This window comes from Balaenoptera physalus (assembly GCF_965194825.1).
Source record: "Balaenoptera physalus genome assembly, chromosome: 6".
Taxonomy (NCBI): domain Eukaryota; kingdom Metazoa; phylum Chordata; class Mammalia; order Artiodactyla; family Balaenopteridae; genus Balaenoptera; species Balaenoptera physalus.
In genome coordinates, this window is record NC_138885.1 from 127,373,273 (window position 1) to 127,401,124 (window position 27,852).

The 27,852-nt window shown below is 36.7% G+C and overlaps 1 protein-coding gene across 12 annotated transcripts in view; it reads left to right on the plus strand.

The window, feature by feature from the left end:
* Window positions 1–2,983: 2,983 nt before the first annotated feature.
* Window positions 2,984–27,852, plus strand: part of MFF (mitochondrial fission factor) — a 39,481-nt gene continuing 14,612 nt past the window's right edge. For 2 of the 12 annotated variants that reach the window (XM_082465647.1, XM_082465648.1), the window contains exons 1-6: window positions 2,988–3,164; window positions 7,579–7,690; window positions 8,456–8,633; window positions 9,565–9,785; window positions 10,717–10,886; window positions 19,396–19,484. In XM_082465647.1, the coding sequence (XP_082321773.1) occupies window positions 8,596–8,633; window positions 9,565–9,785; window positions 10,717–10,886; window positions 19,396–19,484 (518 nt within the window). In that variant the 5' untranslated portion in view covers window positions 2,988–3,164; window positions 7,579–7,690; window positions 8,456–8,595. Of the gene's footprint in view, window positions 3,165–7,578; window positions 7,691–8,455; window positions 8,634–9,564; window positions 9,786–10,716; window positions 10,887–19,395; window positions 19,485–22,216; window positions 22,292–26,830; window positions 26,990–27,852 lie in introns of all 12 variants that reach the window. The other 10 variants (XM_082465655.1, XM_082465646.1, XM_082465650.1 and 7 more) reach the window with 10 other exon arrangements.

Here is a 27,852-nt window from a genome sequence, read left to right on the forward strand (position 1 = left end):
CTAATTTGAAAACATTTTGAGTCAAAAAATATACTCATCTATTTTAATGAACTTATTTTTACTGCTGACAAGTAGAACAATGAGTGCTGTGTTTGAGTTCATTCTACTTATAAGCCTGTTTAAAAAGAAAAATCTTGATCAGTCTCTAAGGGATTCTTTGCAACTTATTGACAGGGCACTTGCGGAGCACTAAGAGTGCCTAATTCACCTCACCCTAATCCCACCTCTGCTTACTGGAAACTAAGAGACAACCAAACACAGGAGGAAACGTAACTGATTTTGAATAACCGGGCTCAACTTAAACATTCAGATAAATATGACCCTTTCTAGGTTTTTGGAGGCTCTACGGTGTTTCTAAAAATGCCGACACTGCTCAAAACCTTTTTAGAACTATTGCTTTGGACTTATCTTTAATTCCAATTTATCAGTCAAACATGGAAATAGATCTCATTACTTTATACCCAAGACCTACAACATGCTCAATATGGCTCCTCCATGAAGATAGAGAGATGAGTGAGATAAAGACCTTGGTCTCAAACATGGAACTTATCATCTGGTAAGGGAAAATAAGGCAAATACATAGATAATTATAATACTGAACAGAATGTGACAAGTACTGTAAGAGTCAACAAACAGTGGTTCAAAAGTTGGAGGGCTCAGGAAATCATAAGAGAGAGGACATTTTAGGTGGTCCTTTAAGGGCAGTTAGGATTTCAAGAAACAGAAGGTGATCATAGGCAGGATGGCATTCTAGGTGGCAGAAATAGCACAGATAAAAGTAAGTACTTAGGAAAGCATGAAGCAATCTCAGAGAACAATTAATGGTCAAGAATATATGGAATATATACATATATATCATACACACAAGGAGTGGTAAATAAATTGGCATAGCAGGAGGTGAGGGCCATATTAGGGTTTAGAACACCAAGGTGAACTTGCACATCATTGGTTGGCATTAGAGACCCACTGAAGATTTTGAGCCAAAGAGTAGAATGATCATACAAATGGTAACATGAAAGATCTAATATTTCATATACTACCCTCCCAGGCTATTTCAGTTTCAAGTATTTTTTTAAATTACTGTACTGCTGTACGGACATTTGAATTTGTGGAGAACTATGAGTCATCAATTTCTTTTTGTATTTGGGGCTTCAAATTTGGGATGTCTTTGTCACAAATTGTAAAAATAGGTTCTTTGTGGATCCAACATCCAGGAATAATTAGAGAAAGAAAAATATTGGAAATGGGGAGGCCAGTTAAAAGGGTAACAGTCCAGATGATTGGTAATGGTCTCGTAGCAGGAAGAGAAATGACAGAGAAAGTGGACAGTTAGCCTTGAGGTGGGAGAATATAAAGGATGGGGGACAGTGAAAGGTGATTTCAGAATCTTGAACCTTGGTGACTGGAAAAAATATCTGGCCAACTGAACAAGGAAATTCAACTGAACAAGGAAACTGAACAAGGAAATTCAGAAGTTATCTGGATTACGAAGAGGGAGAAAATTTGAGTTGGAAACCCTGTTGGGATCAAAGCTCCAATGGGACACTTAGGAAGAAATGGCTAGAACTAGTGTAACAGGATGAGACAAAATGGTCTGTTAATTTTATTTAGATTTAAATACCACCTTTTCCCACAAAAGATTTGAGGCAACTGTGGGTGAAAAGACAGTCAATGATGGATTGAATCATAAACAAGAATGTCCACATTAATGACGGAAGAGACAGAAGACCCAGCATGAAGCTTTATTACAAAAAACAAGGGAGCAGGGCTTCCCTGGTGGCGGAGTGCTTAAGAATCTGCCTGCCAATGCAGGGGACATGGGTTTGATCCCTGGTCCGGGAAGATCCCACATGCGGTGGAACAACTAAGCCCGTGTGCCACAACTACTGAGCCTGCGCTCGAGAGCCCGAGAGCCACAACTACTGAAGTCCGCGCACCACAACTATTGAAGCCCATGCGCCTAGAGCCCATGCTCTGCAACAAGAGAAGCCACTGCAATGAGAAGCCTGCGCACCGCAACGAAGAGTAGCCCCTGCTCGCCGAAACTAGAGAAAGCCCGCACACAGCAATGAAGACCCAACGCAGCCAAAAATAATAAATAAATTAAATAACTAAATTTATTAAAAAAAAAAAGAGGGGAGCAGAGTTTCCAGGTAAGGGAGAGAAAGACCCTTTTTTTTTTCTTTTAGAATTTACTACCAGTTAGGTGTAACCGGTAGGTGGTTTCATGTATTGATACTACACTCTTGTCTAATTTAATTTAACAGAATCAACTGATGCAGGAAGATTATGGTTTATCAAGACTAAGGTAGAAGACTTTGGATTTGGTAATTGGATCACACGAAATTCTCAGAGGACTTCCTAAATGGTTTTAAAGAATGGTAACATCTCTGGAGTATCTTTAGACTCTAGAGAAGTACCTACTCATGTGTATGTCTTTGGCTGTTTGTTAACGTCGAGGCACACAAAGTATTCCGTGAATTGGCTTCAGTCCCTCCCAACGTTGATGAGCATGGTACTGACTCTCCCCCGGAAAGTTAGTGGGTAAGTGGTTAGATGCAGGCAATTCTTGGAAGCTAAACAAGGCTGCTAACCTCTGTGAAACCTAACTTCTCCTTTTCCGTGATTCTCATCTTTAAGGATCAGGGGAGCCAGTCAGGGCAGGGGTCACTGTTTAAGGAAGACATAGAGGGCTTGAAAAGTCGTCAAAATTGTACTGTAGTGTTTAAGAATCACTTGCAGAACTGGCGAAATATCCAGATTCTTAGGCCTCACACCAGTCCTGATTTTGATGCAGTCCTGAAAACTAGTTATTTAACTAGCTACTGAAGGTTTACCTTGTAAACAGGAGAAGCGGTTGGCGCACCTTGCCCATAACAAAGATGTCGCCTCATCTACGTCGTACTGCCCCCGCTCCTATGCGTGGGCCTTACGTCCGCCCTTACCTGCGTCACATGACCACAAACAGGCCTCAACTACGGCTACTGGGAGGGGCCAGTCCCGGAAGTTCTCGCGTCTCTCCCCGCCCGCTGCGGGCATCTCTGGCCGGTGGTTTGCCCGGGCGCCTCCGTGCGCTCGGCCAACGGCCTCTGACAGCGCCCACCCGAGCGCCTCAGGAGCCGGCGAGCGGCGGTCCTCGCCAGGGACTTTCAGCGGGCCCAGGGGTGAGTACTGACGTCTTCCCGACCCGGGACCCGCGGCCCGAGCCGGCTGTCGGGCCTAGCGCCGCGGCCCTGACCCTCCGTCGATGGAGGGACCCGCTGCGGTCCCGGCCCGTTCGTGGTGTATTTCTGGCCGGAGGCCCGACCCCAGAGCCTCTCGTCTTCAGCCCTGGGCTTTCCTCCTCCTTAGGGCGTCCTGAGAGCTTCAAGCGCGGTTTGGCTGGTAGTCTTCTCTCATCCTTCTCAGCCAAGGTCCTGGTACCTTTTAGTATGACCTTGAACCCGACGCCTGCCGTCTTTAAAAGTTTTTGGTTTGTTTTGTTTTTACTTTGTGGAAAAGAACGTGTTCGAAAAGAAAGGCCTTGTTGGAAGCCCAGGTTGGTCGGGGAGGCCCCTGGTCGGGCCGGTGTGTAAGCATCCTTGCTCGCAGGTGTGGATGCCTGGAGATGCTCCTAGATTTCATTCCAGGAGCTGGGAAGTGGGGAAAGCTCGGTTTCCCGTTCCGATAAGCCTCTGACCTTCGTCTGCAGGAGGAGTTCCTCTTATATGGTATTTAGAAGAAAACCCTCGGGTGCGTCCTACAACTTTAGAGCAAGGGGCCTTCTCGAGGGAGGAGAATGCTTTCAAAAGTGGTGGCGTCTTTTAGTTGCAGAAGATAAAAGCTTTAGGGCCCTTGTTCCCAAATATAGAACCAGTCGTTTACAGGCCTCTCACCCCACTGAGAGACTTTAACTGAAGGATCTTAAATGTTTTCTCTCCCTAAATGAAGAACATTTGTTTCAGTGTCTGAGATCCCAAAGGAAAAACCCTTAGGAAAATAAATTCAGAAAGAATTAGAGCGATTTAGTTGTACCTAGTAGTCTCTTCCCCTGTAATTAAATTGTGTGTGGGACCTGCTATCTATTTGGTTTCAAGCACTCGTGCGTTGGTTTTGCTGGGTTTTTCCAAAAGGAAATTGTGTTTTCTATCCCTTCCTGTCTGATAGGGCTGCCTTATTTTATGATTACAAAGTTTAGCTGTTACTGTCTTCCCTTCTTGTGTTGAAACTTGTTTTCTGTGGATTGATAACCTTATTTTAAAATTCGTTAATTTCAAGTTTTCAGTGATTTTTCTTTAAAAATTAAAATTAATCCTGGGTTACTACACTGTGATTTTCTAATACACCCATTCTTTAAGTATAGTTGCTTGAAAAGAGAACTGAAACAGGGTGACTGTATAAAAGCCTTGAACTAGGTCCACATAATAAGCAACAAACAACCCAACATTTTTTTTGGTAATTGGAGAATTATATAAATCTTTGCAACCACAGTCAATTTGACCCAGGTTGTTTCTGTGACTTCCTGGGCTACTTCTTTGCATCCCAGTGTTCTAATATAGAAAATAAGAAAGTCAGGCTTGAATCATTGTGTCCCCAAATTGGGACACTTTCCACAAGTGGGATGTGACTTGACTTTAGGTGGTTTGCAGATGAGGGTTTTTTGTAAGAGTTATGTTTTTGTTACGTGTCTTTATATATGTATATTAAGTCCATGGTTTAAAAAAGTAAGGGTATTCCCTAGTGGTCCAGTGGTTAGGACTCAGCACTTTGAAAGCCAGGGTCCTGGGTTCAATCCCTGGTTGGGGAATTAAGATCCCTCAAGCTGCCTGGCCAAAAAATAAATAAATAAAATAAAATAGTAATGTAAAATTTCCTTTTAAAATACACTTAAGATTTTTAAAAATTTAGTTAAAAGATTAAGTATAGCTGAGCCTAAACGTACTGCATTGAGTATGGAAAAAAAAAGCATGAAGTTGCTAAGTTACTGATGGTTGGGAACCACCGGGCTTAGAAAGTAGAGATATAAGATCATCTATGATTCTGAGAGAGATTTTTGTCTCCTTAGTTATATCACAGAGACTCATGTACTTGTTGCCTAGTAGATTGTAAGTGACAAAATTGGAACTAATGTCTTAACTCCAAATGAGAAATTTATTTTCTTTATTGCCAAAAGATATTACCGAAAATGTCACAGTCTAATGAGGGAGAAAAAAATTAGATTTTGATCTATTTTACTTAAGCAGAAAAGCCAGTAATTGGAACAGTACAATGTTAAATCTTAGTAGAAAAGTTCCATCTACTTTGTAAGTAGCTCAGATTGGCTACAGGAGAATTTGACTTTTTCCAGAAGTTGTCTTTTCATTGTTCACCTTTGTGATCTAAGTCTGTGATACTTTGCAAACTCAGAGAGTCTTGTAAGAGAAGACGTTGCTGTAAAATGAAATGTTGAGACCCGTGGGATGTACTAGTGGAAAGGTAATAAGAAGGCTGAAATGTAGTAAATGGAATGTGGAGAATAGCACATTTCAGGGAGATAATGTTTTTCTAGCAATTGCATCCCTTGTTTATTATTATAAAGTTTCAGTTTATAATGTCCCAAGGCTATACTCCTTTTGAGGTATCTCTTTTCAGTGTTAGTTTTAACTATAAGCTTTCACTGTGCTTCAGATATATACACACAAGTATAAGAAGAGTATCTCATTTAGAATGATGCACAGAAATTGACGAGAGATTGCCTGTGGGGACCTAGGTGGTTATAGGATAGGATCTGGTGGGACACTTTATTTTCTTTGTGTGTTCTTTTTTTTTCTTTTCTTTCTTTTTTTTTTTTAACATCTTTATTGGAGTATAATTGCTTTACAATGTTGTGTTAGTTTCTGCTGTATAAGAAAGTGATTCAGCTATACGTATACATATATCCCCATATCTCCTCCCTCTTGCGTCTCCCTCCCACCCTCCCTATCCCACCCCTCTAGGTGGTCACAAAGCACGGAGCTGATCTCCTTGTGCTATGCGGCTGCTTCCCACTAGCTATCTATTTTACATTTGGTAGTGTATATATATGTCAATGCTACTCTCTCACTTTGTCCCAGCTTACCCTTCCCCCTCCCCATGTCCTCAAGGCCATTCTCTACGTCTGAATCTTTATTCCTGTCCTGTCCCTAGGTTCTTTAGAACCATTTTTTTTAGATTCCATATACATGTGTTAGCATATGGTATTTGTTTTTCTCTTTCTGACTTCACTCTGTATGACAGACTCTAGGTCCATCCACCTCACTACGAATAACTCAATTTCATTTCTTTTTATGGCTGAGTAATATTCCATTGTATATATGTGCCACATCTTCTTTATCCATTCATCTGTCGATGGACACTTAGGTTGCTTCCATGTCCTGGCTATTGTAAATAGTGCTGCAGTGAATATTGGGGTACATGACTCTTTTTGAATTATGGTTTTCTCAGGGTATATGCCCAGTAGTGGGATTGCTGGGTCATATGGTAGTTCTATTTTTAGTTTTTTAAGGAACCTCCATACTGTTCTCCATAGTGGCTGTATCAATTTACATTCCCACCAACAGTGCAGGAGGGTTCCCTTTTCTCCACACCCTCTCCAGCATTTATTGTTTGTAGATATTTTGATGATGGCCATTCTGACTGGTGTGAGGTGATACCTCATTGTGGTTTTGATTTGCATTTCTCTAATGATTAATGATGTTGAGCATTCTTTCATGTGTTTGTCGGCAATCTGTATGTCTTCTTTGGAGAAATGTCTATTTAGGTCTTCTGCCCATTTTTGGATTGGGTTGTTTGTTTTTTTGAGCTGCATGAGCTGCTTGTAAATTTTGGAGATTAATCCTTTGTCAGTTGCTTCATTGGCAAATATTTTCTCGCATTCTGAGGGTTGTCTTTTGGTCTTGTTTATGGTTTCCTTTGCTGTGCAAAAGCTTTTAAGTTTCATTAGGTCCCATTTATTTATTTTTGTTTTTATTTCCATTTCTCTAGGAGGTGGGTCAAAAAGGATCTTGCTTTGATTTATGTCATAGAGTGTTCTGCCTGTGTTTTCCTGTAAGAGTTTTATAGTTTCTGGCCCTACATCTCTGTGTGTTCTTGTGTACTTTGTACCATGTGCGTGTGTTACTGGTTCAAATTAAATACCAAATTAAAGTTAGGAATGAAATGAAACAAATATGAAATTAAATACTGAATGAAAATAGCTGGATGAAAATTTAGCCAATGCATTTGCTCCTCCTTAATTACTGTGTATATATATACACTTATATATACACTTGTTTATACATATAAGTATTAAGATTCTTTTAAACATACGTATTTTTCATCAGGCATGTTTTCCTTTGTTTCAAATCAGAAACAATGATTGTCTTTTATCTTGCATTAACTAGTGAACGGCTGTAGGGTTCTGTCTCTAGGCCTAAAATTGGTGGTAAGCTTGTTCATTTTTTCTTTATTTATTTTACTGGTTTTTTTTAAGGTAAGGTTGTGCATCTTTAGTGACTTTCATTATTTGGAGTATTTCCAGCAAGAATCCCTAATGTTAGTATCATCTAGTTTTTCAGTTAGCTCCTGTTTTTTCTCCCCCAGGGACAAAAGTGGCTCTAAATCCAGCACATGCATATTGAAGCAAGTTAAAGGATTTAATATGAAACACAGGAACCGATAATGCCATAAAGCAAGCAGTAGTTGGTACACATTTGTGAGTAAAAATTTTCTTTTGGCTCTATTTTCTTAGTCTTTAAACTATTTGCATGCAAATCCTTAAAATTCACACATTTTGGTAAAGAATAAAGGGTGCAAGTTAGCAGTCATAAGTAACCATTTGTCAGGGCTTAGCCCTTAGCAACCTCTAAGGACTCTCCAAAGCATGTCAGTAAGGTGGAGTTTAAAATGTGTGATGTATCTCTGACACGGAGTTTAAGAAATGTCCCAGCTATGGCTTACATTTATACTGTCTTTAATTTTTTATTGACCTGGATTTGTATATAATATCTTCTGCTGAAAATGTAGTGTAATTTGGTTTTCAAAGTTATTTCCTTTTAAAGAAACCATTACTTATACATCAAATATTAGGTTACTTCAAATACATTATTCTGCCCTTTACATTATTCTCATAATTTTTTCATTTGTACTTAGTCTGAAAAAGGAAAGGATCTTTTCCCCCTTTAGAATATAATAATTAGAGGAGTTTTATGGCAAAATGTTTTCTTCTAATCTGACTTCACATTTGTATATTCATTTGATTAGCTTTTCTTTATCCCGTTTGCAAAATCATAATACAGTGACTATGCTTAAAACAGTCTTTATATTTTTTGAGGTATAGAATAACTCTTTTTAGGAGAGATTTGAAAATTGATTTTGGTTGAAATCCAAAAATAATTTTAAGTAGATATTTACTTTTATTGATAGTTTTCTTATGAAATGAGTTGTTGAAATACTGATTTTTATTCTTTCTTTTTTACAGCTGGAAAAGCAGTTTCCGTGTTGTTATGTACACCTCCAAAAAAATTCAGATCTGTAGGGGAATTGTTGTGTAAAGTAAACTGAACTACAGGGAGGCAGTATTTTAATAGCTATTATAAACGTGTATTTACTGTATTAAAAATGAGTAAAAGAACAAGCAATGACACATCACTAGGAAGGTCAGTGACATTTTATTCGGTTGAGCTGGCATTATAGGTTTGAGACATAGTTGCTTTAAAGCTGGTTGCCCATAAGCTAATCATATTCTTTTACACTTCTGTCAGCATTTTGTATCTTGGGGGCAACTTCCTTTCTGCTGCATTTCCCTGGAGCATGGATCCTTCTCTGATTTAGGTTTCTCAGTGCATTTGTTCTGTCTTTCCCTTTAAAGGCATGCCATGTTTTTAAAAAATATACATGTAAATATGATACTAAGTACAAATTAATAGTGTGAAACTTTCACACTGTAGTCCCTCAAAATGAATGCAAACATTAAGGATTTATTAGTATATATTCTGTATTTGGTATTCATTTCATCTCAGTCATCAGATATACATTCAGTAAGAGAAGTTTTAATTTTTATTTTGTGAAATTCAGGGGGTTGCTTCTTTTTTAGTAAATTTAGAATTAACATTATTTACCTTAAGAATCTAATTTTCGTCATTAAAAGGTTTTATTTTTTCCATGCATGACGGGAATTTCTAATTTCGTTTTTATAAAGTTCTAGCAGCTTCCCTTCATATAATTCATTAGGAACTTTCTATTTAAGTTTTATTTTAGGCATTTTTTGGGTTATATAAGCAGCATGCATATCTATTTATGCAGAGAGGAAGAGAGTGTACGTGTGTGCACATTCGTGTTGTGGTTGTACAATAATTTAAAACATTTGCTCCTAAGCAATATCCTCAAGGTGCAGTTTCAACTAAGTGAGAAGGTATTATGTTGAGGAAAACATTTGCTTCAATCTTTTATTTTTCCTTTGTATGTATTCAGTACTCACAAATGAGAAGTCTCCTTTGCTCTTTCTAAAAGGTATTCTAACTTCACTACATAGAAGAGACTGACATTTTCACACTCAGTCATCCCTGTCTTTACATTTTTTGCCCGCAGAGTGAGTGGGGCAGCATTTCCTTCTCCCAGTGCTGCTGAGATGGCAGAAATTAGTCGAATTCAATATGAAATGGAATACACCGAAGGTATTAGTCAGCGAATGAGGGTCCCGGAAAAATTAAAGGTAGCACCACCAAATGCTGACCTGGAACAAGGATTCCAAGAAGGAGTTTCAAATGCTAGTGTGATTATGCAGGTTCCAGAGAGGATTGTTGTAGCAGGTATTTTATATTTGTTTATAAACTTGCCTGATAAATGTATTTTATATATTTTTAGAAAACTTTTGGGATTTTTCAAAATATTATTTAGAAAAGGGGTTGGGAAATGCAACGTTACATTTTCTTCAAAAAGTTTATTAATTGCAATAGTCTGAAATTTCAAATAGTATTTTTTAATAATTCAACTAATTATTGAGATATAATTTACATACATAAAATAGTGTAATTTTAAAGTGTACAGCCTGATGAGTTTTGACAAATGTATACTCCTGTGTAACCTCTACCGCAGTCCAGATATAGAACATATTCATTACCCGCCAAAAGGTTTCTCATTCAGTTCCTACCCCTCAATTCCAGACAACCATAATCTCCTTTTTATAACCAGAGATCAGATTTGTCTTTCCCAGAGTTTCGTATGAATGGACTAATACACTGTATACTCGTGGGTCTGGCTTCTTTTGCTTAGTGTAATGTTTTTGAGATTCTTCCATATTGTTGCTATATCAGTTGTTCATACCAATTTATTTCTAATATTCCAGTGTGTGGATAAACCACAGTTTGTTTATACATTCACCTGTTGGTGGACATTTGGGTTGTTTCCTTTTTGGTGCTATTAGGAATAAAGCTGCTATGAAGACATGTGTTTTCATCTCTCTTAGGAGTGGAATTGCTAGATCATATTATAAGTTATGACGTTTAACTTTATGAAAAGCTGTCAAGCTGTTTTTGAAACTGGTTGTACCCTGTTACATTCCCATCAGTGACATATGAGAGTTTCATTTGCGCCACATCCTTGCCAACACTTTGTATTGTTAGTCTTTTTAATTTTAGCTATTGCTAGTGAGTGTGTAATGGCTAATACATTTTAATAAAACCTATGTCTTTTAAAAATCTCCCTCCTTTCCTTTTTTTTTTTTTTTTTCCCTACGCTTAGGAAATAACGAAGACATTCCATTTTCAAGACCAGCAGATCTTGACCTTATACAGTCAACTCCCTTCAAACCTCTGGCATTAAAAACACCACCTCGTGTACTTACGCTAAGTGAAAGACCACTAGATTTTCTGGATTTAGAAAAACCTCCTCCAACCCCTCAAAATGAAGAAGTAAGTGCTAGAGTTTTAACATCATCTGAATTTGAAATAATAGAGACAGAAGCAAAAGTTAAAGAGGAGTTAAAAGGCTATAAATCATATCATTGGTAATATGTAATGGAATCAGAATTATCAACAGATACCCCAAATAAGATACTATGCTGTTGGGTTTTTTTTAATTTAAATATTATATTTCAGGAAAATGACAATTTTGTGGAAATCATTAACATTCATGTGGTCTTGAAGGATGAGCTTTTATGGCTGGGAGTTACACTTTAAGCAATACAGAAAAATTTGGGAAGTTTAGCATGGGAAAAAATTAATGCATCACTTTGTTACAAAAGCAGTCTGGCAAATGGCAAAGAAAGCTCTTTTTTCCCCTTGATACTACCTATTCTCCCTGCTTGCTGAAAAGTTTCTACTGAGTTAGTTACCGTATTGTGTAATGTTAATGGCCTTGTTGACCTAACTATGATAGTATATGGACTAATAAGGTGTTAGTCGCAAACTTCAAATCTTGCCTTTGCTATTGATTCAGGGCCAATCTTGTAAGACTCCTTTTCTGTGGTTTCTGTAGTTGCAACTTTTTCATTATAACTTCTAAATTCCTGTGTTGTCATGATGCTAGTATAAGACAGTGTGCAAAGATATGTTTTTATTGATAATGGAACTACCCTTGTCTTTAATTTTTCATATAATCCTTTCCTAAGAGGATAAATCACCCATATAACCTACTGGAGTGCAGTTTCCTAGTACTAGGTATGGCCTTTTCTAGTTTGGAAGTTTCAGCTGAGGTGACTCAGATAATACACTCCTAGGTGCCAGTTTAGACATTCTAGGTGTTTACTCGGTGAAAAGTACTAAATTTGAATGTTCACGTGATGGAAAGGCACTAAGGTACTTGCAGAATTGTACTGATATTTATTTAACAGACATTTTTTGAGCTTTTGTGTAAGACACTGTGCAGTGAGACATGGTTCCTTCATAGTGGTCTGAGTGAGGGAAAGACCATTACGGCTGTGAATAGTACTGTCTTGGAATGAGGATTCTGCCAGGAGAGAAACCCTCCCTTTGATATTCTTCAGGTTTTGTTTGTCTTCTGATCTTTATGCTCCCACCATTTTAGACACTTGTGCCTACTTGGTGTGAATAACCAACTGAAAACAAGACGAGTACTGTCTCTCAGTAGACCTAGGTTTTAAGCCCATGTGGGGTTTACTCCCGCTGTAATTGATATTTAGTCAAATGTGATAAATATCCAAAGTGTATAGCACTGGAGTGAAAAGCTGAGGCTGAGAATTAACCTAATTTTGAAGGCCTACTTTGCCACTTATTAACCACATAACTTTGGGCAAGTTATTTAACAATTCCAAGGCTCATCTCTAAAATAATGATAAGAATAATGCCAACTGCATATGATTATTGAGAGAATTAAATGTAATAATATGTGTAGTATGTTTAGCACATGTTCTAATTGATGTGAAAAGCTCAATAGGTACAAATATCATTGTTGTGAAAGTTAACATCCTGTGGCAGAAGATTTGGAAGCATCTTAAGTGTCTATCAACAGATGAATGTGACATACACGCACACACGCGCATACACACACACACACACACACACACACACAATGCAATACTACTCAGCCATAAAAAAGAATCAAATTTTGCCATTTGCAACAACATGGATGGACTTGGAGGGTATTATGCTAAGTGAAGTAAGTCTGAGAATCTAAAAAATACAACTAGTGAGTATAACAAAGAAGAAACAGACTCACAGATATAGAGAACAAAGTAGTGGTTACCAGTGGGGAGGGGCAATAGAGGGGTAAGGGTTTAAGAGGTACAAACTGTTATGTATAAAATAAGCTACGGGGATATACTGTACAACACAGGGAGTATAGCCAGTATTTTATAATAACTATAAATGGAGTATGACCTTTAAAAATTGTGAATCACTATATTGTACACCTTTAACTTATGTAATATTGTATATCAACTATACTTCAATTTAAAAAAACACAAACCTTTGGCAGGAGCCAAATCCTGAGATGCAGGAGAGGAGTTTCCAATATTAGTACTAGTTGCCTATTAAAAGGAAAGCAAAGGTGATGATCTGTGCTTCAGTCCATAGAAGGGTCAGGTGGCCCTCAAGAGGCAATCAGCTAGTGAGCAGAGGAGAAAAGGGAAGGAACCAGAGTTCTGGTAGCTTCTACAAAATGGATTGAAATGGAAGGGTAGTAACGCCCTGAGTGCTGATAACATTGATGATTCATTCGGATGCTACTTAGAATATATCAAGTAAGATTCCCTAAATCATTTATTCTGTAATAATCATTTTACAGCATATGCCAAGGTTTCTTAACCTCAGCACTCTGACATTTTAGACTAGATAGTTCTTTGTTGTGGTGAGGGCTGTCCTTTTGCACTGTAAAATATTTAACAGCGTTCTTGAGCTCCGTCTACAAGATGCCAGTAGCATCCTTCAAGTCATGAAAATCAAAAATGTCTCAAATAACCAAGAGGTGGAAACACCCAAATGCCCTTCAACTGATGAATGGATAAGCAAAATGTGGTATACCCATACAGGGGAGTATTATTCAGCTATAATAAGGAATGAAGTACTTATACACGCTACAACATGGATGAACCTTGAAAACATGTTAAGTCAAAGAAGCCAGACAGAAAAGGCCATATATTGTATGATTCTGCTTACATGACATATCCAGAATAGTAGTTGCCAGGGGTTTAGGGGAGAGAGTAATTGGGACTGACTGCTTAATCATGGGGTTTCCTTTTGGGGGGATGAAAATGTTCTGAAACTAGATGGTGGTGATGGTTGCACAACATTGTGAATGTTCTGAATACCACTGAATTGTATAATATATATACTTTAAAATGGTTAGAATGGTGAGTTTTGTGTTATGTTTATTTTATCACAATAAAAAGACAGAAAAGATGATCTGCATACATTGCCAAATGTCCCCTGGGGGGAAAAAATCACACCCAGTTGAGAACCACTGGCCTGTGGCAAGAAAGGAGAATACCTGAAGGTGACTTACGAGGAACACTATACAATTTTTGTTTAAAAGCCTGACTGATACAAGGAATAAATTTGCAGAAAATAACGTACTGACTTCTTAAACTGGCTTGAAGTATCCAAGTGAATCTATGAAGAGGCCTTAAAACACGAAGCAGATAATCCCCCTAGCTCAGAGAGGGTTTATAAAATCTGGAGGTAGAGGAAATTGATGAACCTTTCAATATGCCTAATCTCTGCTAATATTCAGAAAGACCATTGCTTGGTGATTCTACCTACAGGGAACTAATAAAGCAACTGCAATAAACCATCTGATCTGGGTATGAACTGCAAAATACACAAATCATGACAGCTCTCAGTGTTCTTAGAATAGGTTAGGCAGTGTGAATGAGGAGGAAGAGGCTGTGTGACACTGACACTACCTCCAGATGGGAGCCAGTGAGAGAAGATCTTCCAGAGAACAAAAAGGAAGAACTGTAAAGAAAAAGAGTTGGAAAATATGAAGACTTGACACAGCCTTGAAGCAGTGTGACCCAGTAAAAAATTTGGACTCCATCGGTATATCCCATCACTCAAGCAGTGGTTTTCTTTGAAAAAATCAATTACAGTAAATGGCCAAGAGCTTTGTGAGAAGACCACTGAAGTGGGAAGAGAAAACAAATTGGACTAAAGACAGGTTATAAGAGCTTTTGCTTGAATCGGCAACTTCTACTTCAAAGAAGAGAAGGATGAGAAAGCCATTCATTTTTGCAATAAATCTGGAACAGCAGTGAACCCCAAATGTCCCAAGAATTGGGAAGATGGGGAAGGAGCAAATCAATTGGTCTGTATAAACCCTGACCTGGTTTTGGAAAAGAACAAAGGCAATGAATGTTTTCAGAAAAGGAAGTGTATCCAGGCCATGCAAGCTTTACACAGGATGCCAAATCCTACAGCAACCATGTACAAAGTGTCTAGCTCAAGGGCTAGGAGGAAATATATCCATCTAGAACTGACTGCTTTAAAGAATACACTTGGAAAGCAGCTACTCTAGAAGCTGTCATTAAGGACAACACAAAGGCCATGGGTGTCTAACAGAGGGCTCTAGATCTGTAATCCAACAGTCTGTAAGGACGTAGCAGGTGGTTATCAGTGCCGGGTGATGGTCCAGTTCAATTGCCATGACAACCTCGAGGATGTGAAGTGAAAGAACATAGTTGACCTGAAGTGTAATGAGTGACTCAGCCATATGGCACATCCTAAAACAAATGTGGAATTGGGAGATTGGGATTGACATATATACACTGCTATGTATAAAATAAATAACTAATGAGAACCTACTTTATAGCACAGGGAACTCTACTCAGTGCTCTGTGGTGACCTAAATGGGAAGGAAATCCAAAAGAGAGGGGATATATGTATACATGTGGCTGATTCACTTTGCTGTACAGCAGAAACTAACACAACATTGTAAAGCAACAATACTCCAATAAAAATTAAAAAACAAAAAAGAAATGCAGAAGGACTCCCGGACACTCACAAGGACTTAAAAGGGTCCTGGCAGTAGCTCTGAAGGTTGAGAAGCTGATGGATGTGGGTCTGATCACAGTTTGGTGATGGTTCGTTTAGCTCCCTCTCCTTTCCCCTCCCGTGGAAAGAGGAGCTGGGGCTGTGGTGAGTAGAATGGAGCAAAAGGGAAAGAAGAGGAAAAGGAACAGCTTCATTAATTGTATGTATGTACGCATGTCCATCCATGGAAGAGTCAGAGATGTGCACTCACATCCTTTGTGCAGTTACTGTTTCATGGCCCTGTCGCACGGGCATTGTACTCACTGCTGACATGTGTATTCCATGTTTCCTTCCCATTAGGTTCATTATTTTTCCAGGTAGTTTGTTATTTTAAATTTTGGACAGTGAATATGTTTTGGGGGGTAAGAATGTTCACCCTGATTGTTTGGCCCACATTTTTAACTCTGCTTTACCTCTTCCAATAAAAGTCCCACAGCAATTCACAGATTAATGTCTCTGAACTATTATTTTTAAAAAGGGGATCAGTATCCATTAATTTGCCAAATAATTCTATTCAATAGTTATATTTTTTTATTTCTTAACTGAAAATGCAACTAACTTACATACTATTTGAGGATAGGTCTCCATTTTTCACTGAGATTATACCAAATGGTAAAATGGAGGATTTCCCTTTCTCTCTCTGGACAGAGTTAAAAGAAATCCTTTTCTTAAAGAAGTAAAATTGTTTAAAAAAATACTAAAAAGAATAAAAAACTGCCTAAATAAAAGGCATGACACAAACATTTCAGAAATCAGTTTTCAATCTTAGTTTTTGCTACAGATTTTCTGAGGCTTGTTTAGTAATCACAGTGGTTATGAAGAACTAGGCTATGGTAGGGTCTATGTGCTTGTAATATTTACTGGTTGTTTTCATATAATTACAGTTTTTTATTTTGTATATGTTGAGAAGTAAAACAAGTGTCTTGTTAAAAAAGGGGGTGTAGGGGAATCAGTATATATATCCGAAAAAAAACAAAAACACCAATTCAAAAAAGATACATGGACCCCAGTGTTCATAGCAGCATTATTTACAGTTGCCAAGATATGGAAACAACCTAAGTGTCCATCAGTAGATGAACGGATAAAGAAGACGTGCCATATATACACACACACACACACACACACATAATGGAATATCACTCAGCCATAAAAAAGAATGAAATTTTGCTATTTGCAGCAACATGGATGGACTTGAAGGGCATTATGCTAAGTGAAATAAGCCAGACAAAGACAAATACTATATGGTATCACTTATGTGGAATCTAAAAAATACAGTAAACTAGTGAACATAACAAAAAATAAGCAGACTCACAGATATGGAGAACAAACTAGGGTTACCAGTTTGTGGGAGGGATATGAGGATGGGAGAGTGAGAGGTACAAACTATTGGGTGTAAGATAGGCTACAAGGATGTATTGTACAACATGGGGAATATAGAAAATATTTTGTAGTAACTGTAAATGGAGTGTAACTTTTAAAAATTATATAAAAAAATAAAAACAGGGACCAGTATAGGGGAAAATACTGAGGCATCTGAGCAGATTCTTGAAGGAGAGACAAGCTTTAGATAAATCTAGAGAACCAGTAAACAAAGACCTCGAGGACACTGATTTGTCCAGGATTCTATGAACAATCAAAAGTAACTCAGAGTATAAGCACATTAGAGGAGAATTTTATGCCTATAATTAGACACAGAAGACCCTGTGACCTAACTTCCAGGAAGTTACCTGAAGCTTGGAAACTGTATTTCTCAGCCTAAGGGGTGCATGTAAGTTTTATAATGGGTAATCAATGCAGGATGGTTCTGAATGACATTTTAAAACCTTGAATTGTCAATTGGATCTCAATAATGTTGGGAACAAACGTAATTAATTTAAAAAAAATCGTTGAATTGAAAAAAACAACCATCATGATTGTGAACTAAAGGGGAAAGTATTTAAAAGATCACCGTGTTCCTTATCACCTCGGGCAGTATCAAAGTTCTTTGGTATTACAGTATACAAGCTGCTCATATGAAGGCATAACAAATATATGCTTTTGTCTTATGTTGTCTTTTCCCCCAATATGTTAGTAATATCGAGCTTAATGTTCCTGTTAAGATATAATTTAAATCAGGTCTCAAATGGTGAAAATAACGGTAGACCTAGGATCCTCTACTTTGTCAGGTTATGTTGGAGTCATAGACTAATTTGTCTTGTCCTGTCTCTTCCTATCTGCTGAATCTTAGTTCTTACCACATAGCAGGAGGAACAGTTCTAATATAGTAGAAAATTCATCTTGATCCCTACAACGTGGAAGAACTGTTCTCTAGAAAAAGCAAGCACAACTGTGCAGTAGGTAGGAAGGCAAGTATCAGTGGGATTCTCACACACCAACCCAGTACTGCTCACTATGAATAAAGTGTATTTGATTGTGCAGGTGTTAGTTTTTATATATAAATGCCTTCAAGTAATTTTGATTTTTGGTTTAACTGTAAAGAACTCTGGCAGTAGGCTCTGAACCGACTCCTTGTCTGTTTTTGGAAGTTTTTTTTTTCCTTTTGTTTGGATGGGTAAATGGTTTATGACCGTAACCAAATCTAAACCAGTCTCTGAAATTATGTGCTACTTTATTGTTAGTAGTTTTAAGTTTTGCTGGCATGAAATACAGGATTTATTCTGCTTTGATGGTGCTTATAACCTGATAATCTATGCCCAAGTCTTTGAGCATTAATAGATACTGGGTGTGCATTTTTGAAAATCTTAATTATCAAGTCCATTGGTTCACACACCGGTTGTCCTTTACAGTAAAGTTCAAATTTTTCTTTAACCATTAAGTTGCCATGGGAGTTTCTAGTAAAAAAAGAAAAAAAAAATTCCAAAAAAGCAGTAAAGTTAATGATTACCATTGTTCTAGTTATCTATTGCCCCTTAATAAACCACCCTAAACTTAGTGGCTGGAAACAAAAACAAATAATTTTGCTCATGGATTCTGCGGGTGAGGTATTTGCATCAGGCATAATGGGGAAAGCTTATTTCTGTTGTATATTATCTGGGCCTAGGCTAGGAAGTTTTGAAGGCTCTGGATGACTCACACAGCTTGAGGCTGCAGTCATCGAAAGGCTTACTCACTCACGTGTCAGTTGATACTACCTGTTGTGTGGACCTCAGCCAGGATTATTGGCTGGGCACCTACACATGGCCTTTTGTGTGGCTGCTTGGGCTTCCTCACGTCATGGTGTCATTGTTCCAATCTCTGCAATCTCGAACAGCCCCCCTGGGGAAGGGGAAAAAGGCAGAAGCCTTATTGTTGTTTATGACGTAACCTCAGAAGTCACGTTGTATCATCTCTGCAGCAGTCACTAGAGTACCCAATTTCAAGGGAAGGAACATAGATTCTATTCCTTAATGGAAAAAGGTCAGTGATAACATTTTGTGAGAAGAGCGTGTGAGATGGAAGATTGTGGCTATTTCTAGAATGCTAAAACCTTTAAGCTAGTAAAACTTTTTTTAAGTTTAGTTTTCAGATATCCAACCAAATCTGAATTTGTTTTAACCCCAGAAGCCAGGAAACTTATTTGAGTACAAATATATCCCATGTCCTATAGTGCCTTTAAAAACTATTGTAAATTGTTCTTAAATAATGTAAGTATATTGTATAAATTATGATAAATAAAAATATTAATAATTGTACCAAGATTGATACTTAAAAAGAAACTAGAAGTAACTTTTTTTGTAAAGAAGATAAGCATTCCTAAGTTTATCTGCATTATAATAAGTAGGGTGGTTTTTTTTTTTAACATGTCTACGTATGATACACATACCTGGTAGCAGTTCTCGGTTATGTTCTTTGTAAGTTTTGTGGCTAGCCTTTGATAAAGGTCCTTTTGATGCTAAGCAGTTACTAGGCTATTAAGAATATTCTCTATTCCTTTCCCTTTCTTTGTGCCTAACAGATCCGTGCAGTTGGCAGGCTAAAAAGAGAGCGCTCTATGAGTGAAAATGCTGTTCGCCAAAACGGACAGCTGGTCAGGACTGACTCCATGTGAGTAGAACCACTAAGCATTGTATCTCCTTCATTAAGTTTCCTCCATATACTGTCTGTCCCATCCTTTTCTAAATAATTTACTTCCTTTTTTAAACTCTCAAATATTAAAAAAAGAGGAGGAAGTGTATGTTTTATGCCTAAGAACCTGGAGAAAAAAATAATTCTAATAGTGTTTGAAATCTACTATACATTTACATCAACTTTATATTTTTGCAATACTCTTTATAGCCTTAAAGTCTGACCATTTTGTTAGTTGTGAGAATTTTTCAATACTGTTATCCTCTTCTGTGTGTATGATAGCCTTCTATAAATATGATTTGCTTATTTTGGGAATCTCCTATAAAATATACTTAAGAAAAATTGATAAAAGTAAGTGCTCAGTTCTGTGTAGCCTTCAAAAATGCTTATATAGCATGTAGGTTGGGGGGGGAATATAAAATAAAAGGAAAACACTTTATTAAGGAAGCATCTTTATTTTCAAGTTACTCAGTTTGTCATAAGATTGTCACAGGATTAGCCCTTTCCAGCTCTGCTTCTCATGAGCCATGGTAAACAATGTAGTGTAAGCAAGTCGAATTTTTTTACTTTCCAGGATTAATTTTTAGCTCTCTGCCTACTGAGTCATTGAATTCTTGGATCCCTTTCATTTTCCAAAAATTTAAATACATTAACAGACTATTTGTGTAAACCTTTCTTGCTCATTTGGTTATGTTATACCCTGATCTTAAAGCTAACCCACTATAAGATGTTTTAAATTGGGCAAGTGCTTTTTTGTTGTTTTATTAAAATTAATGGGTTTTTAAAAATAAAATATCCGTTTAAAAACTGGTCAGAATTTTAAGTCTCAAAGCCATTGATGATTTAGATTGTTAATATAAATTAATGTTTCTTCCTCATTAAATTTTCAGTCAGTTTTCATAAGCTCATTCACCATGAACCATATTTGATATCAACAGTCATATTAGCTTCTCAAACTGACTTTTTTTTTGGCCACACGGCACGTGGGATTTTGGTTCCCTGAGCAGGGATCGAACCCGCACTCCCTGCTATGGAAGTGTGGAGTCTTAACCACTGGACCACCAGGAAAGTCCATATTAGTTTCTCTGGGAATGGCCAAAGAATCAGATGATACGTCTCTCACAGAGCTTGCAGATCTAGCTAAAAGCAAAACATTTAAATTTACATACAAAACAACTAGAGCACAATGCAATTATACTGTTTCTGTTAAACCATATCAAGTTCTAATTCAGACTTGACTAAAGAGTATAGGGATGCAGAGAGATTTTGATGGGGGAAGGGTCTCTTTTTTTGTGTTAGGTGCAAAGGAGAACTATAACGGTTCTCATTTCTTGGGGAATCTTTAAATGTCTCCTAAAGTAGTTAGAGTTATTCTGAAGGGGTATATAGGAAGATAGTAAGTTTAAAAGAATATATGTCTCCTTCAGGGAAGGCCTATCTGAAAGCTTCAGCCATTATTACTATGAAGTTTTTATGATAACTGTATGTTTCCCTGAAGGTACCTGGCTTACAGTGATGTCAGCCAGTCCGTGGAATCCATTTTTCTAGACTATATTCGATTATGTTACACAAATGGTGAAAAGACTATATAATTTATGGTGAAGGTAGCTTCTTGATATTTAGTACCCTCTCAGAATGATTCAACATACACCTGAGGGCTTTTGTTATTTTCTGTTTGTAATCTTTTCTAAGGCACCAAAAGTTTCTAATAAACTTCCCTATTACATAAAGATATGGCTTATTGCTTAGGTCCATAATTACTTTGAAACTTCCCATTAGTGAAATAAAAACAGGACTGTTTTACTATAGCATCATTTTTGAGTTTTTCCCCCACAAAGTATATATTATTGATAGCTGAGTTCAGTTGAAGAGAAAGGAAACAGCTCTGTTATATACAAAACCAGCCTAGTGAAGTATGATTTAGAGTAAATGATTAGTTCATAGCTATTTTTGCAGTTACCTATAATGTAAGTCCTCATAACAGAAAAGGTTAACAAAGTTAACTAATATTTGAATTCTTTGTTTCTTTAAGTCGCCTTAATGGCATTTTTAAATAAAACAGAACCTCATGTTTTAATTTTTGGTAGTAAAAATAACATGAATATTTAACTATACAATTTTTGCAATGAATTGCTTACATTACTCAACCATACTTTTTGTTTTGGTAGTTATTTATGTTACCGTTACATGGTAACATACTTAACCATCTTTTTGTTAATAATGTAACCTTGCCCTTTCTTCTACCATTATTAATTTTATAATTTATAATTGTGTTCATCTTTAAGAATCTACATTGAGTGAACTTTAGAATTTTTATATAATGAGCACATTATTTAATGTTGGCAAGGTGGTAAGGAAGAAACCATTAATGTAACACGGCTGTATTTTACCTCTACCAAAGTAATTATTAGACTCTTCCTGTCTTTACCTACTTTAGTCTTTTCTTTGTAATGTGAGATTGTTTGTGTGTCATTGTGCATGAACCATTGCCTGCCTCCACTTTATTTATTCCTTGGCTTTAAGAATAGAAGTCTATATGGGTATAAGAGCAGAAACACTGGCCTTTGTTTTCTTATTTACTTTCAAGAGACAATAGGATTGATTATTGTCAGCTATTGACACAGAAACGATTGACCAGTAGAATCATATTTAGCTTTCTGTTTGTGTTATAAAAGCTGAATATGTAAAAAGAAGCATAATTATTATTTAAGGTGGCACAGATCAGATTCTGCCCCAAGAAATAAAATTTCAAGGTTCCAGGCACCGATTTCTGCACCGGAGTACACGTAAGATTTTATCTGCTCTGCTTTTCACAAACAGGAGTTGTTTTAATTTTGCAGGCTTTTTGTTATACTAATATTTCACCAGGTAATTGGCATGTAATGCCCTAATTCTCTTACTGTTTGGCTTTTTAGTACCTCTGTTTCAGGATTTCTCAAGCTGTCATCATACACTTTGTTAAGAAAAAAAATAACTAGACCAAGGAAGTTATGTATGATTTTGGGTATAAGGGTGAAAGTAAAATGGAATAATTTACACCAAGCATCCTTTTACATTTCCTTCATTTTGCTTTGGTTGGCCTATTAGTCCTCTATAGATTCAGTTGAACGAGGTTCAGTGATCCCAATCTTTTTGAAAATTTTAGCATACTGTCTTTTCTTGTTCATTTTCACCCAGAAGGACAAAGAGTCTGAGTGTAGTTTGTCATTAAGTATTTTTTTTAATTCCATAGATTAAAATTATGCTTTGGAAGAATATTTTGAGATCATTAAACCCACTCTTTCTGTACATGTGCTAGAACGAGGTGTGGGAATAACTGGCCTCCTAAGGAGAGGGGGCACTTTGGCGTGCAGTGTAAGATTCAACAGCTAATGTAGTTCTTAAGTATCAGAAGCCACTCTGGCAACCAATGATTTTTCTCCTGTTCCCTTTCTCTTGTTATGCTTCTAAGAACTAGTCAGTTACCTTAGTGGCAACAAATTAAAGCTTTCTCTCTATTTAAAATTTCAAAAGAAATGGTACAGAATTTGTGTTTCAGTGAGAATTTTTTCTCCCCCTTTTTACTGTTTTACCTTTACTATATTTTTGGAAGAGGCTGGACCCTCACCAAAGAGATTATCCTCACAGTTTGAGAAACACTGTTCCTATGACAACCCATGCAGAAAGAGGTGTTTGACTTTGGACTTATCTTGTAATAATGACATAGTTATGCCAAGTAAATCTTTTAAATTTGAGTTCTGACATTGGCTAGTGTTGTTTACTCAGCAGTTGTGTAGTAAGATTTCCTGTAAGCATGAGAGAGAGCTATTACTAATGAAATAGCATGGTAAATGTAAGTGCGTTCTTCAAAATTTCCTTATCTTTTATGAAAGAAAGAGATAAAACAGATTTTGCTGTTTTGTAACATTACTAGGATCAATTTATCATCAACATGCATTTTTATTAAATTGCTAATATTATACCATCTGCTTAAATAATCTCAGTGCCTTTGCAATATGTTTACTTTTTAATTTTTCACAATAGTTCATGTGTCAAAACAAACAAAAAAAACAAGAAGTCAGTCCACTTTGGTTGGGTGGATGAGTGGACAGAGATGAAACTCAGCTCTGAACTGTTTCCTGCCACAGTTGATGCCAGTGCTGGACATCCCAGCTAGCGCCAGACCAGTTGCTAAAATGAGGCTTATTCTTTTTTGATGTTAAATTTTTTTTTTTTAATTTTTGAATTTTATTTTATTTATTTTTTATACAGCAGGTCCTTATTAGTCATCCATTTTATACACATCAGTGTATACATGTCAATCCCAATCTCCCATTTCATCACACCACCACCCCTCCCCCCACCACTTTCCCCCCTTGGTGTCCATACGTTTGTTCTCTACATCTGTGTCTCAGTTTCTGCTCTGCAAACCGGTTCATCATTTTTCTAGGTTCCACATATATGTGTTAATATACGATATTTGTTTTTCTCTTTCTGACTTACTTCACTCTGTATGACAGTCTCTAGATCCATTCACGTCTCTACAAATGACCCAATTTCGTTCCTTTTTATGGCTGAGTTTAAATTTTTTTATTTGTAAAGAGACTTGCAAGACTGCTTAAAGCTTGAAGAAGAAAGAATTGCTAGACTGTTTCTTCTAATTAGGGTGAACTATGGTCATCTTATGATTTAATCATTCAGTTCATCTGTAGATAGAAATAAATATTAACAATCAAGGGCATTTAATCTATACGTACACTGCCCAAAGTATTGTATAAAATACTTCCTATTCTGTTTTTGCTGTTTATGAAAGATTGCCGTATAAATTAATGAAAAGTCAGATTTCTTACTAATCTTTGAAACTAATTACTTTTCAGAAACAACCTGAAGTCCAAATATGTTTTTGATGTTAGTCTTTGATGAAATATCTTTACTAGTATTGATGAAGACTTAATTTAACTTTTATCTTTCTTCATAAACATGTTTTCTTATTAAGTTACAGTTACGGACCATGTAGGATTTTTTTCCATTTAATACCATATTCCAGTTTTATGTGATCATAGAATCTTAGAATTGAAAGTGATCTTATAGACTGTTTTTAAAACTCAGTCTTCTGTGCATTCCATGTTAAGAATTCCTTGCAGTTAATCTGAAAATAATTTATGCTAGATGACCTGATTTCCTGTGTAGGGACAGGAAAAACTTGTACTTTTAGAACTTAATAAACAATTCCTATTGCTTATTTCTGACAAAATGAGTTCTATCAAAGGAAGCCTTCTTCCCTTTTAAATTTTAATGGGCAAAAATCCATCAAACTTTTTTTATGGATTTGGATTCAGTTTGTCGGCGTTTTTGCTCTAAGATTATAATTCTAAATATTGATCATTATAGACTTTAATATGTATGTAGCTAATTTATTTACTAGTACAAAGTGATTTGTGAAGTGTTCAATTTAGCCCCAAAATACGAAGACAAACGCTTTAATTATATCAATAGATATTGTACTGATTAGTCTTTTAAAACTTGCTTAAGTATAAATTTATCCAGGTATGTTGGCACTGCTATCAAGAAGAGTGTAAGATGGATTGCCTGTTTATGTTGACACAGAACTGGCCACTTTATTCCTGCCTCTGGTGACACTTTTCTAACATGAATTCAGTCTGGTTTCTCACAAAGAGCAAGAGCTTCAGGTTTTCTCCATGCTGCCTAAAGAGAATTAGGAGTGCAAGGCTAGTACCTAGACTTTGAGTCCCAGATATACTGATTCTTTTACTCTTCTTGGATACCCAGTGTGGGTTTTGCCAAGTACCGTGGGTCAGTTGATAAGCTATATATATATACTGTTGTTGATATGTTATATATATTACAGAAGATTCCTAGTCTGTGGACAGACGTTTAAGGTAACTATCCATGAACCTGCGTCTGAAAAATTGCATTTATCTTGACGTGATTAGACCTAATTCCTATGGTGAATCAGCCCTGACAGATTAATCTCTCAGTATGCCAAGATTTGGCTTAAATCTTTCTCTTATAAGTAGTCTTTGGAAAACGTGGTTTTCATGCTTATTGTACTTCTCACTTTGGATCATCGAGACATTGAAAGTTACTCACAAAATTGTGGAGAAGATTTTGTTTTTAATTTTCTGGGACTCTGGGAATAATATTAGATGACAGTTACCCTTTCAAACATTATTCCACTTATTTTGTGGTTCCCAAACAAATACATGTTAAGTTAGAAAAGATTTACACAAATCAAAATAAAATTTTCTATCTTTTCAGTTGTTCACTGTCTGCTCCACTTTCACCCTTTCGTACAGAATACACAAGGATGAGGTTTAGTCTAAGGCGTTCTTGCCCTGACGCTGAGAAAAAATATTGAGCCCACTTCCCATAGTCCTCTTATTATAACAAAACCTCTTCCAACAAACCAGATGCCAAGTCCATATATCAGTTAAATACCTCATATGGCTGAGCATGCTCTAACATTAGACAGGCCTCTGAAAAGAAAGAGTTCAGGTTAGAATTGTAAAATTCCTTCATTCAAATGCTCTCAGCTTTTAGGAGGTGCTGTCAGTGGAGCCAGAGAAATTGTGAATCGCAACTCACGTGTGAGAGAATGATCAAGATTACTGTCACTGAGCAACCCAGAAATAGTTGTTTGACATCCATCCTTACCTTTTCATTGTATTCACAGAATTGGGAGTAGTTTTATGTTTTAGGCACTTAGCTAAGGAACATATGCTTTAATGTAATTAAGTAATCAGAATGCTTTTGTTAGCTTTCTGAAACTTTAATTCATCTTTAAATTTACTCGTCATAAATTCAGATTGCTTCATTGTCTTTGTGAAGTATTTGAAATGGCATTTTCATGGAATCACTTTGGATTCATGCGTGTAAACCTTGACGCCTACATATATACCAAAGTTCTCTATCTTGCTATTCTGCCCATCCGTGAGTTGCAGTGCAGTGTTGTTTGTTAGAGGCTTGGTTTACTGAATTGGAATATACACACAAAGCAAAGAATGCACTTCTCCGAAGCTGGGGGTTGAATATACTCCTTGCGTAGTTCTCTTCCCTCTTCAAGTTGTTCTTCATATTCAGTTTGTTTAATTTGATGTTTAAAGCTACAGTTAACGATGCTGCATGGTAGCTGGTTTTTTAAAACAATTTAATATGTTTATTAACTTCTTTGGCTTGACTCTTTGGGGGAAAATGAAGGGTGGGAAAAATGGGCAAGAAAACGGTAATTCTTTAAATATGAATTTTGGGGGAAACTGCTGAGCTGAAGTTTTATAAAAATCTGACTTGAGTGTTTTTCTCTTCATTTGCTGTGCTTGTGTAAACAGTGTGACACCATCGCCACAACAGGTTCGGGTTTGTCCTCCCCGTATGTTACCTGAAGATGGAGCTAATCTTTCCTCTGCTCGTGGCATTTTGTCGCTTATCCAGTCTTCCACTCGTAGGGCTTACCAGCAGATCTTGGATGTGCTGGATGAAAATCGCAGGTGATTGGCCATCAGTGACTCTTGCCAACTTTACTGCATATTTTTTGGCTCCTCCTTAGTGGACTGTGGTGTCTTCCTTTTATGTTTGCACCTTCGTCTCTTTCTCAGATGCAGTGGTTTAAAACAGCTTGCTTTGCTTTCTTTTAATTTGAAATTATTGTCCAAAATTCACATTTCACAAGATTCTGTTAGCTTCTCTTCAGTCAGGGAGGGAATTCAGTTAATAACTAATTATACACGGGAAGTATATGATTTTTTTCCCAAGACTTTGTTGAGCTGTTTTAAGTACTTGATTCCATTTTGGGATATGCTGAGGGATGCTTTTGGATTGAGTGTGGGATGTTGGACTGAACTGTACTCATTTTCTTCAGTAAGTCTTTTGATTTAATCATTTATGTTACTAATGTGGTTGGATTAGGAAGCAAATCTGAGAAGATGATATCAGTGTAGCTGCCAGGACGTTTTTTTTCTTTCTTCTTAACTAGGGATTTCCAGACCTGTACTGAAAATCCCAGGTGCTGTTGTCTTTTTAATGCTGATTTTTTTCAGTATGGATAGTGTATCTAACTTTCGAACATCTCCAAGTAAAATCAGTAGTAGTATACTTAGACTTGTTCATTCAAATAAATTTTTTGCCATTATTTCAAATACTTTTTTCTCCTTGCTTCATTACTAGATGGTGTTTTAAAAAGATGGAATTTGGGACCTTTTTTGGCATAGTATGAGGAAGGTACAGTCAGTTTCACTTCAACTCTAAACATTTTATGTAGTAACTCTGTGAGTCAGTGTTTGAATTTTCATGATCATTTTTTTAGATTGTTAATTTTGCATTTTGAAGAATTCCCAATAAATTTAGCTGGCCC